Genomic DNA, 12,568 nt, shown 5'->3' with positions numbered 1-12,568 from the left:
GTGTCATCCCAGAACTACCTGTATCTTATTTACTTCCAAATATTCAGAAATCTCATCCTTCACAACAGACTCCAAAATCTTACCAATGACTGAGCTCAGGCAAATCAGCCTGGAGTTTCCTTGTCTCTTACCTTGCTCCCTTTTTAAATGGAGGTGGGGGGGCGGGGGGTTACGTTAGTGATTTGCCAGTCCTCCTCCCCACCCCGTACCAAAGAGCAAGTAGTGGAATCTGTAATGGAAGGGAGCACTGCCTTGTCCATTCACCCAACTCCCTGTCTTTCACAGGGTAGCTCACAGGGTAGGTCTCCATTAACATTTAACACTGGTAAACAGTCTACCATGAGAAACAGAATTTACAAACTTCCTTCCCCCACTCATTAAAAAAGAAAATGCTGTTCTCTAAAAATATCAGGCAGCTATAGAACAGAGAGCAGGATGGACCTTTTGTACAGTGGGATCCTTCCCATTAACAGCAGATTCACCGCAAGGCTAATGACAGCTTTCAGACTTCTTCCAATGTTAATAAATATTGTACAAGGTAAGCCACAGCACAGAATTACAACGCAATCCGCTGACAATTTGAGATCCAGACAGACATGAAAATCAGCACAGAACTGTCAAAGGGCCAGCGCTGAGGGAGTGCCACACTGTCGGATGGTCAGTGCTGAGGGAGTGCCGCACTGTCAGAGGGTCAGTACTGAGGGAGTGCCGCACTGTCAGAGGGTCAGTGCTGAGACAGTGCCGCACTGTCGGAGGGTCAGTGCTGAGACAGTGCCGCACTGTCGGAGGGTCAGTGCTGAGGGAGTGCTGCATTATTGGAGGTGACATCTTTCACTAAGATGTTCACAAAGCCCAATTTGTGCTGACAGTGCTGTGAAGGATCTAATGACATTCTTCAAAGAAGATCCGAGGAATTGTGCCAGCGTTCAGTTCGATAGCTGAGAGTCAATCCTCATCAATGACAGAGTTTCTCTTTCTAAGGGGCGGGGGGGGTGTTGCTGTATGCAATTTGATCTCGTACATAGCCGCCAAAATATTGTATTGACAACAAAACGGGTGGAGATTGTGGAAGATGGTGCAGCAATCTTTCTTGTTATGTCATTGTCCTACAGCAGGTCATTGAGATGCACACATCCCAAAGTTCCTGTCGCGATGTAAAAGGTCATGACCTTTGAACTCCACTGGCTTGTCAATCTTGAGTGACTGGTTAGTAGTTGACCCAGGTCTTTGTGGGAATGATGAAGCTGTGTCTGGTTTCTCTACTCCTTCACCTCCCTCTCTCTCCCGTGTATATTTAACGTCCAATAAGTTATCAAAAGTCAGAACATGTCACTGGCCTCCCCATCAATTTGATATCATCGAATGGAAACAGCGCAAGGATCTGCAGGAGAGAGAACATCAGCAAAGACACAGCCGTTAGGCAAGTCCTTCAGATACAGGAGTTGGCCCATTCATTCCCATGATCTGCATCAATGAAAGGCCAGTGCGAACAGGTGCAAGGGGAACTTTCAACAGAGAATCTGGAGAGGGATTTCATGGGGAAAACATAGCAAAGGATGGGACAGATCGGAGAGTTTCCAAAGAGCCAGGAGGGACTGAACAGTCTCCTTCCAGACTGTCATGATCAGTATTAATGACAGGAATTGAAACATCTCAATGCCCCAGTCAGGAAAACCTCCTCCCTGGATCTCGTCTGTCTAACCTTGTTAGAACTGTCTATGTTGCTATCATATCCCACTCATCTTTCTAAATTCCAGTGAATACAGGCCCAGTTGAACCAATCTCTCTCACGGGAGAGTCCTAACATCCCCAGTATCAGTCCAGGGATCCCTCACTGCAGACCCTCGATGGGAGGTTTATCCTTCCTTAGGTAGGGAGACCGAACCTGCATGGAGTACTCCAGGTGTGCTCTCACCAAGGCCCTGTATAACTGCAGGAAGACATCACTATTTCTCAATTCCAATCCTTCTGCACTGGACGGCATTGTATCATTTGCCTTCCTAATTGCTTGCTGCACCTGCCTGCCTACTTTCATTGACTAATCTATTAGGATTCCCAGATCCCTTTATACATCCACACTTCCCAATAGACCACCGTTTAAATCATAGTCCCCCTTTCTGTTCTTTCAGACCAAACTGGAGAACTTTCACATTTAGTCACACTGTACTGTGTTTGCACACTCACACATCATGCTGAAATGGCCTTGACCTCTCCTCACAGCCTCCACACAATCCCACCCAGTTTAATATCAGCAGCAGAGCAGGAAAGGTTCCCTCCCCCAGGACATTTACAGAGAGCATCAATACCAGGGAACCTGTGCATTGAGTTTTTACAGCACAGCCCCCTCCCTACCCCAGTCAGTGCGTGGAAAAGACTTTTTTATTCTCATTGGCTGTTTCTTGTCAATCAACTAATTCTCAATCCAGGTCAGGACTTTGCCCTTGGGCCCAGGTATTTCAGTAATTTCCACTCACCACTTACATGGGACCGAATCGAACACACCACATCCACTGATTTGCCCCTATGGCTTACACCATACTTTGAAATGTTCTGTTATCACATCTTTTAGAACAGACTCCAGCACTTGCCCAATGAGTGAAGGGAGATGAACTGGGTATCTCTGGATTTTCTCTCCCTCCCTTTTTAAGCACTGAGGTTATATAGACCACCCCCCGATCTGCAGCAAACACTCCAGAGGCCACAGAATTTTGCAAGGTGACTGCTGATGCATTGAGTATTTCCAGGGCCATTTCCAATTCCCAGCTCCTGCCTTTCACGATATCCTGTCCATCTTGTACTTGATTTGACTATTTCCCACTAATGTCATCTTTCAATTCATCATTCAGTTCTCAGTGCTGTCTGGAAATGCCTCTGTGCTCTCAGCCCTCACCACATCATTCAGACCACGCTGTACACACTCAGCAGCAGGGTCACTGCAGCTTCCTGAACATCCCCCAGTGAGAACTGCAGGAGCAGAGGCAGCACACTCAGCTTCCTGGGTGGAAAGCTCCAGAATCCCTCCTCGCACCCTCTCCACCTCACTCCCTCCCTCTGCTCCTTCAGCCTCCCGGGATCTCCTTCCTGGATCCTCTCCCTCCCTCTGCTCCTTCAGCCTCCCGGGATCTCCTTCCTGGATCCTCTCCCTCTCTCTCTCTCCTTCAGCCTCCCGGGATCTCCTTCCTGGATCCTCTCCCTCTCTCTGCTCCTTCAGCCTCCCGGGATCTCCTTCCTGGATCCTCTCCCTCTCTCTGCTCCTTCAGCCTCCCGGGATCACCTTCCTGGATCCTCTCCCTCTCTCTGCTCCTTCAGCCTCCCGGGATCTCCTTCCTGGATCCTCTCTCTCTCCCTCTCTCTCCTTCAGCCTCCTGGGATCACCTTCCTGGATCCTCTCCCTCTCTCTGCTCCTTCAGCCTCCCGGGATCTCCTTCCTGGATCCTCTCTCTCTCCCTCTCTCTCCTTCAGCCTCCTGGGATCTCCTTCCTGGATCCTCTCCCTCTCTCTGCTCCTTCAGCCTCCCGGGATCTCCTTCCTGGATACTCGTAGCTTTTTCCCCTCGCTCTGTTCCTTCGGCTGTCTGGCCCCTAATCTCTGGAATTCTTTCCCAGCCCCTCTCCCTCCCTCCCTGTGGTCTAGCCTCTCGGAGTGAGTTTACATAGTTAACCGAGTAGGCTTAAACATTCTCTGATTGATGAGGTAAGGGGTCTCGGGATGTTCTACTGTAAAGATTTTAAAATGTTAAAGTAAATACCAGCTCTCGAAGAAGTTTGGGAATATCCTGTTCCCATTCACTCTTAGTGAATACTGCACCATCTTTTGGAGTTTTGACCTTTCCCCTTTAGAATGCAGAACATTACAGGCCCTTCAGCCCTCGACGCTGCACCGAGCTGTGGAAACATTCTGAAGCCCATCTAACCCCCACCATTCCATTCTTGTCCATATGCCTGTCCAATGTCCATGTAAATGCCCTTAAAGTAGGCCGAGTCCTACTGCTTTGGCTGCAGGTGGAACCAGGCTCCCTCTCCCTCCCCCCACCCTGACCTGCTGAAAGCATCTTTACGTTTACTTGACTCACATCAATGTTGTCAGAGGCCAGGTCCCAGGCAGTGTCCCCCTCCACATTGGCCAGTAAGGGATCTGCTCCAGCCTGGCACAGGATGTCTGCAGTCTGGGTGTCCCATCTGCCCACTGCCAGGTGGAGGGCACTGCAGCCGTTGTACATGACGGCATTGACAGCGGCTCCCATCTTCAGCAGGAAACGCACGAGGGCACGGTCTCCACACTCCACAGACAGGTGGAGGCTGGACTTCCCACTGGTACCATCCTGCAACAGAACAGAAAGGACATGCAGGAGAGAGAGTAGGGGGGCTCACTCAAGAGGGATGAGGGGATCGAGAGCGGACGAGGAGTGAAACCGCAAGATGGGCAAGGTCAGCTGGAGGGGGGCAAACGGAGTCAGCAAACAGGCAGAGAGGCTCCATCAGCCTCCAGTCTCTGAAAGGGAGGGAAGGACAGCCACGTAAGAAAGGCCCTTGGTGGTTGAAGCATTGAGCAGCCTCACCTGGGAGTTAATGTTGCTTCCTGCTTGCAACAGCATGGCTAAGATCGTCTGGTTCCTTGTGAGGGTCGCTATGTGGAGACATGTGCGACCTGCGGAAAATATACAGTGGAATAATGATGCTCATCAACCAACCAACGACAGTCACAGCCAGCAAGACCCGTGCCCGTCCACTAAGCCGGTGCCCCTGGGGAGGGGCAGCTCCGCTAACATGGTGCCCCTGGGGCAGCTCCGCTAACACAGTGCCCAGGGGCAGCTCCGCTAACACGATGCCCATGGGGACGGGCAGCTCCGCTAACACGGTGCCCATGGGGCAGCTCCGCTAACACGGTGCCCATGGGGCAGCTCCGCTAACACGGTGCCCATGGGGATGGCCAGCTCTGCTAACACGGTGCCCATGGGGCAGCTCCGCTAACACGGTGCCCATGGGGATGGCCAGCTCCGCTAACACGATGCCCATGGGGACTGGCAGCTCTGATAACAAGGTGTCCAGGGGCAGCTCCGCTAACACGGTGCCCATGGGGATGGCCAGCTCTGCTAACACGGTGCCCATGGGGCAGCTCCGCTAACACGGTGCCCATGGGGATGGCCAGCTCTGCTAACACGGTGCCCATGGGGCAGCTCCGCTAACACGATGCCCAGGGGCAGCTCCGCTAACACGATGCCCATGGGGACGGGCAGCTCCGCTAACACGGTGCCCAGGGGCAGTTCCGCTAACACGATGCCCAGGGCAGCTCCGCTAACACAATGCCCAGGGGCAGCTCCGCTAACACAATGCCCAAGGGCAGCTCCGCTAACACAATGCCCATGGGGCAGCTCCGCTAACATGATGCTCAGGGGCAGCTCTGCTAACACGATGCCCATGGGGATGGGCAGCTCCGCTAACAGGATGCCCATGTGGATGGGCAGCTCCGCTAACACAGTGCCCAGGGGCAGCTCCACTAACACAGTGCCCAGGGGCAGCTCTGCTAACACGGTGCCCATGGGGACGGGCAGCTCCGCTAACACGGTGCCCAGGGGCATTTCCGCTGACACGGTGCCCTTGGGGATGGGCAGCTCCGATAATACGGTGCCCAGGGGCAGCTCCGCTAACACAATGCCCTTGGGGATGGGCAGCCCCGCTAACACGGTGCCCAGGGGCAGCTCCGCTAACACGATGCCCATGGGGATGGGCAGCCCCGCTAACACGGTGCCCATGGGGATGGGCAGCCCCGCTAACACGCACGGTGCCCATGGGGATGGGCAGCCCCGCTAACACGGTGCCCTTGGGGATGGGCAGCTCTGCTAACACAGAGCCCAGGGGCAGCTCCGCTAACACGATGTCCAGGGGCAGCTCCGCTAACACGGTGCCCTTGGGGATGGGCAGCTCCGCTAACACGGTGCCCTTGGGGATGGGCAGCTCCGCTAACACGGTGCCCAGGGGCAGCTCCGCTAACACGGTGCCCTTGGGGATGGGCAGCTCCGTTAAGCCAGAAGTATAAATGCAGGTGGGACTTGCACGGTCACTTGGAGCTCCTGCTGTTCTGTTTACCTTGCCAGTTCTGCAGCTCCATATTGACCTTCTGTCCAGTTGTGTTGCTTGTCAGTAGCCTGACACAGTCGACCAGCTGGTGCTGACAGGCGAGGTGGAGGGGAGTGTTCCCATCCCAGTCCTGTGGATTGAGATTTACCCCTTTCTGCAGCAGCTCTTGCACAATGTTCAGCTGCTCAGTGTATACCGCTAAATGCAGCGCTGACTGAAACATAAAGGAGACACTGTTAAAGATCAGGCTATGTCCTTTGTTCCAGAACTCCCTGCTCAACAACTCCAACTCCATGCCCTTCCCTTCAATACCACACCCAGCCCCAGTCTCCTCCAGGACTCTACCACAGTCCTGAGGGGCCCCAATCCATCTCCTCAGACTTCCTGCTCCTCCCCTCTCCCTCCCACGGTCTCACTACTCACTGGCATTATATTATGGAGGCCGATAATTATCGCCACTATGACAGAATCTAAGCATCTCTGAAGGTATCACAGAAACTAGCATCCATGTTCAACGGGTAATAGGGAAGGCAAATAGAATGGTGACTTTTATTTCAAAAGGAATGGTGTTTAAAAGTAGGGAGTTTTTTTTAAACTGCAACTATACAGGGCACTGGTCAGAGCCCGGCTCGACCCGGTGAACAGCTTCAGGCCCATTACCTGAGGAAAGATAGACTGACATTGGAGACATCCCAAAGAATGTTCACTCGGCTGAGCCCGGGGATGGAGGGACTGTCTGAGGAGGAGAGGGTGAGTCGGTTGGGCCTGAACTCGGTGCGGGTTCAGAAGAATGAGATGTGACCTTATCGAAACAAAAAAGATTCTCAGGGGGCTTGTGGGAGAATCTGGGACCAGAGGGCATCCTCTAAGAATACGGGCTGGCACATTGAAGACAGAGATAAGGAGGAATTGCTTCCCTCTGGGGGAGGAGAGTATCTGTGGAGAGTATTCTTCATCACTGAGGGCTGTCGAGGCTGGGTCATTAAGTATATTCGAGACAGTGATTCGTAATCAATGACAACAGGAGGGGCGATAGGAGATAAGACCATCAGAAATAGGAGTAGGCCATTCAGCCCCTCGAGCCAGCTCCATCATTCAGCTGGATCACTGCTGATCTGACATTCCTCCCATCTGCTTTCCTCTCCATTCCCTGGAACTTTTGATTCCCCAACTGATCAAGAATCTACCTCTCTCAGCCTTAGATAGACACAGGGATTGTGGCCCCACAGCTCTCTCTGGCAGGGAGTTCCAGAGACTCTTAACCCTCAGAGAGGATATCCCTCCCCATCTCCGTCTTAAATTGGTGTCCCCTTTATCCCGAGGCTGTGCCCTCGGGCCCCAGACCCTCTCATTAGGGGACCATCCTGTCAGCATTGACCCTGTCAAGCCCCTGAAGAATCGAATGTGTTTCAGTGAGGTCCCCTCTCATTCCTCTACACTCCAGGGAGTAGAGTCCCAACCTGTTTAGGAGAAAGTGAGGATGGCAGATGCTGGAGAGTCAGAGTCAGAGTGTGGTGCTGGAAAAGCCCCAGGTCAGGCCTGACCTCCCAGGCTGTTTAACCTTTGCTCATAAAACACTCCGACCATCCCAGTGACCATCCCAGTGAACCTTTTCTGAGCTGCTTCCAATGAAATGGTACCTTCCCTTTAGATTGGATTCCCTACAGTGTGGAAACAGGCCCTTCGGCCCAACCAGCCCACACTGACCCTCCGAAGAGTAACCCACCCAGACCCATTTCCCTCTGACTAATGCTCCCAACACTACGGGCAAATTTAGCGTGGCCAATTCACCTGGCCTGCACATCTTTGGACTGCGGGAGGAAACCGGAGCACCCGGAGGAAACCCACGCAGACACGGGGAGAATGTGCAAACTCCACACAGTCAGTTGCCCGAGGCTGGAATCGAACCTGGGACCCTGGAGCTGTGAGGCAGCAGTGCTAACCACTGTGCCACCGGGCCACCCCTTAAATAAGGGACACAGCTGCTGACAGTGCTCCAGAGGTGCTCTCCCCAGCTCCCTGTACAGTCGCAGTAAGACTCTCCTACTTGTATACTCTAATCCCCTTGAATAGATTTAGACAGCATGGAAACAGACACTTCGATCCAACTGGCCTGAGCTGGTAAAGTTGCCCAAACTAAACTCATCCCACTTGTCTGCATTTGTCCCATATCCCTCTAAACCTTTCCCATTATTGTACCCCTCCAAATGTATTTAAATGTTGTAACTGTACCTGCATCTACAGCGTCCTCTGGCTGTTCACTTCACACAATAACTACTCTCAATGTGAAAAAGTTGCCCCTTACAACTCACCATAGTTTTGAACTCCTCTGCCAAGGGAAAAGACGTTTGCTATTCACCTTATCTATGCCCCTCATGACTTTATAAACTTCTCTAAGATCACCCCTCAACCTCCTACACGACAGTGAAAAAAAGTCCGGCCTGTCCTTATAGCTCAAATCCTGCAGTCCCAGCAACATCCCGGTAACTCTTTTCTGAACCTTCTCCAAGTTAATAATATCTTTCCGATAGCAAGGTAACCAGAACTGCACGCAGTACTCCAAAAACAGCCTCACCAACGTCCTGTACAATCTAAACATGACATCTCAACTCCTATGGTCTGAGCAATGAAGGCAAGTGTGCTAAAATGTGGAGGTGCCAGTGTTGGACTGGGTTAGACAAGGTCAAAAATCAACAAAACCAGGTTATAGTCCAACAGCATGCTAAAAACCACCTTAACCACCCTGTCTAGCTGTGATGCAACTTTCAAAGAAGTATGTACCTGAACCATGAGGTTTCTCTATTTGACAACACTACCCAGGGCCCGACAGTTTGTTTTACAAGTCCTTCCCTTGTTTGTTTTACCAAAGTACTGTACCTTATATTTACCCAAATTAAACTCCATTTGCCACTCTTCAGCCCATTGTCCCAATTGATCCCAGATTCATTTGTAATCTTAGATAACGTCCTTCACTGTCGACTACAGCACCAATTCTGGTGTCATCTGCAACTTTGCTAACCATGCTCCTAAATTCTCATCCAAATTATTTCTATAAATAAAAGTGGGCCCAGACTGATCCTTGTGGCACACCGCTGGTCACAGGCCCCCTGTCTGAAAAACAACCCTCCAACATCAGCCTCTGTCTCCTACCATCAAACCAATTTTGTATCCAATTAACAAGCTCACTCTGAAGCCCATGTGATCTAACTTTACTAATTAGTCCCATAAAAGGTTTCACTAAAGTCCACATAGACAACGTCTACCTCTCTGCCCTTATCTATCTTTTTGGTTGTGTCCTCAAAAAACTCAATCAAGTCTGTGAGACACGATTTCCCACGCACAAAGCCATTCTGACTATCCCTAATCAGTTCCTGTCTCTCCAGATGTGTGTAAGTCCCACAGAATCCCCTCCAACAACTTTCCCACCACTGACAGAGAATACAACAGAATATAGATAGATTGGAGAGTTGGGCCAAGAAATGGCAGATGGAGGGCAATCGGGGCAAGCGCGAGGTGATGCATTTTGGAAGACCCAATTCAAGAGTGAACTATACAGTAAATGGAAATCCTAGGGAAAAGGTCCATCATTCCCTGATGATGGCAATACAGGTCAATAGAGTGGTCAGGAAGGCATACAGCATGCTTTCCTTATTGGGTGGGGTATTGAGTACAAGAGTTGGCAGGTCATGTTACAGTAGTGTAAGACTTTGGTTTGGCCACATTTGGAATACTGCGTACAGTTCTGGTCGCCACATTACCAAAAGGATGCGGATGCTTTGGAGAGGGGGCAGAGGAGGTTCACCAGGAAGCTGCCTGGTATGGACGGCGCTAGCTATGAAGGGAGGTTGAGTAGATTAGGATTATTTTCATTGGAAAGACAGAGGTTCAGAGGGGACCTGACTGAGGTCTCCAAAATCATGAGAGGTATAGACAGGGTGGATCGCAAGAAGCCCTTTCCCAGAGTAGGGGTCTCAATTACTAGGGGTCACGAGTTCAAAGTGAGAGGGGAAAAGTTTCGGGGAGATATATGTATAAAGTTCTTTACGCAGAGTGTGGTGGGGGCCTGGAACAGTGTGCCAGCGGATGTGGTAGAGGTGGGTACGATAGCGTCATTTAAGGTGTATCTAGACAGATACATGAATGGGCAGGGAGCAGAGGGATACAGATCCTTGGAAAATAGGCTGCAGGTTTGGATAGAGATCCGGATCAGGCAGGTTTGGAGGGCCGAAGGGCCTCCTGTGCTGGAAGGATCTTTGTTCACTGATGTCATACTCAAGTCTCATTCCCGGGCTCCTTATTACAGCCTTTCTTTAATAAAGGCACAACATTAGCCACCCCTCAGTCCTCCAGCATCTCACCACAGTGGCTGGAGATCACAGAATCCCTCTAGTGTGGATGGAGGCCATTCAGCCAATCGAGTCTGCTCTGATCCTGCATCCCACCCAGGACCACCCTCTGCCCTCCGACCCTGCATTTCCCACAGCCAATCCAGATAGCCACCAAATCTCTGGACACTATAGACAATTTCCCACGGCCAATTCATCTAACCTGCACATTTTTGGACTGTGGGAGGAAACCCACACAGACAAAGAGAGACTGTACAAACACCACATGGACAGTCTGATGCTATCTTTCTACTATTTCTTCCTTAACATCCCACAACGTCCTGGGATACACTTGATCAGGTCCCAGAGATTTACCTACTTTTATGTTTTTTAAGACCTCCAGCACAAACTCCTCTGTAATGCGATCTGTTTTCAAGAAATCCATATTTATTTCCCAGAGTTCCCCAGCCTCCATTTCTTTCTCCACATTGTCAAAAGAGAGAGTGAGAAGCCAGAAGTTGATGTGAACATTGGTAAGAATGATATAATCAGGGAAAGGGTTGAGGCCTTGCAGAGTGAATATCGGAATTTTGGTAAAAGGTTAAAGAGTTGAATCTCAAAAGGTAGTAATCTCTGGATTACTCCCTGTGCTACATGCTAGGGAGAGTTGGGCTCAGAGATAGGGCAGATAAATCAATGGCTGAGGAGACGGTGCAGTGGGCAAGGATTCAGATTTTTGGATCATTGAGATCTCCTCTGGGGGAGGAGGGAACGGGTTCAGCAGGGGACCAATATCTGGGCAGGGGGATTGGCTAGTTCTGTTCAGGAGCCCTTAAACCAATACGGAGGTGGGCTGGCCTAGTAACGAGAATAGAAAGGAAAAAGAGGATGGTTCTGAATTTTAAAATTAATTAGAAAAGGCAGGCAAGAGCAAGTTGGATTATGAGGTAGCTCTAGAAGAATTAAGCTATCTTTATTTCAATGCAGGGTGTTTTATAGGCAAACTCAGGACATGTATGGGAACATGGAACTGGGACATCAGACTATTACAGAATTACAGCTGAAGGAAGAACTTAGTGAAAGGACCATTATTTCATTAACCCTTGTTTACAGTAAGAGCATGCTTATGCTGAGTGTTGTGAAATATCCCCTCCACTGTGCTGATCTATCCCCTAGCCTGGTATCCCAGTTCACTTCAGCTAGCTCAGCTTTCACGCTGTCATTATTGAAGGTACTAGCCCGAGACCCAAACTTCTCGCTTTCAAACAGGCCATGAAATTCAATCAGACTGCCATTGTCTGCTGCGTCACTCATCAAGCAGGCCACATGACCAACTCAGAAATAACCTACTCAGTCTTGTGGCCCCGTGGTAGTGCCCCCTGCCTCTGGGTCCAAGCTTCACCTGCCCCGAAGGTGGGCAATAACATCTTCAAAAAGGGCAAATCAAGATACATAAAATCATCTGCCTCCTGGTTGATTCAAGATGCTGTTTTTATAACACTCTGTAAAGGCCTCAGCCACACAAGAGTAGGCCCACTCAGCCCTTCCAGCACACTCAGCAATTGGCTGATTCAATTCTCAGGGTCTAGATCAGAGTGGTGCTGGAAAAGCACAGCTGGTCAGACAGCATCCGAGGGGCAGGAAAATCGATATTTCAGGCAAAAGCCCTTCATCAGGAAGTCTTGATTCTCACCTCAACATTGTATCCCTGCATTTTCCTGATAATCTTTCACAGCCTCCTAGGCATCAAGAATCAATCTACCTTTGTATTTAATTTAATATTTAATTCTGCATCCACTGCCCTTTGATGATGGGAATTCCAAAGATTCTCAAACTTCGGAGGGATAAAAATAAGTTTTCCCATTTCTGTCTCAAACAGGAGTCCCCTTTATTATTAAACTATGACCCGAGTTGGAGAGTCTTCCCGAGGTGGAACCCTCCTTCCCACATCCACCTGGTGAAGCCCCCTGGGGATTTTATATGGTCCCAATCAGCCCCCTCTGACTGTTTAAACTCCCGAGGATACGGGCTGAGCCTGTCTAACCTTTCCTCAGAGCGCAACCCACCCATTCCAGTCCTTAGTGCAATAGTCCTTCTCTGAACTGCTTCCTGCACATTAACATCCTTCTGTAAGTACACTGCCCAGTACTGTACCCAGTAATCCAG

The 12,568-nt window shown here is 50.4% G+C and overlaps 1 protein-coding gene across 1 annotated transcript in view; it reads right to left on the bottom strand.

The window, feature by feature from the left end:
- Window positions 1–977: 977 nt before the first annotated feature.
- Window positions 978–12,568, bottom strand: part of LOC122548575 (NF-kappa-B inhibitor epsilon-like) — a 19,159-nt gene continuing 7,568 nt past the window's right edge. The window contains exons 2-6 of the mRNA XM_043687415.1: window positions 7,503–7,508; window positions 6,087–6,301; window positions 4,559–4,647; window positions 4,073–4,321; window positions 978–1,381 (exon numbers count right to left, since the gene is read on the bottom strand). Of these exons, the coding sequence (XP_043543350.1) occupies window positions 1,313–1,381; window positions 4,073–4,321; window positions 4,559–4,647; window positions 6,087–6,300 (621 nt within the window). The 5' untranslated portion in view covers window position 6,301; window positions 7,503–7,508 and the 3' untranslated portion in view covers window positions 978–1,312. The remainder of the gene's footprint in view (window positions 1,382–4,072; window positions 4,322–4,558; window positions 4,648–6,086; window positions 6,302–7,502; window positions 7,509–12,568) is intronic.

Source organism: Chiloscyllium plagiosum, chromosome 3 (genome assembly GCF_004010195.1).
Source record: "Chiloscyllium plagiosum isolate BGI_BamShark_2017 chromosome 3, ASM401019v2, whole genome shotgun sequence".
Lineage (NCBI taxonomy): Eukaryota > Metazoa > Chordata > Chondrichthyes > Orectolobiformes > Hemiscylliidae > Chiloscyllium > Chiloscyllium plagiosum.
The sequence above is the reverse complement of the archived record's forward strand: the minus strand, read 5'-3'. Positions and strand labels throughout refer to the sequence as shown.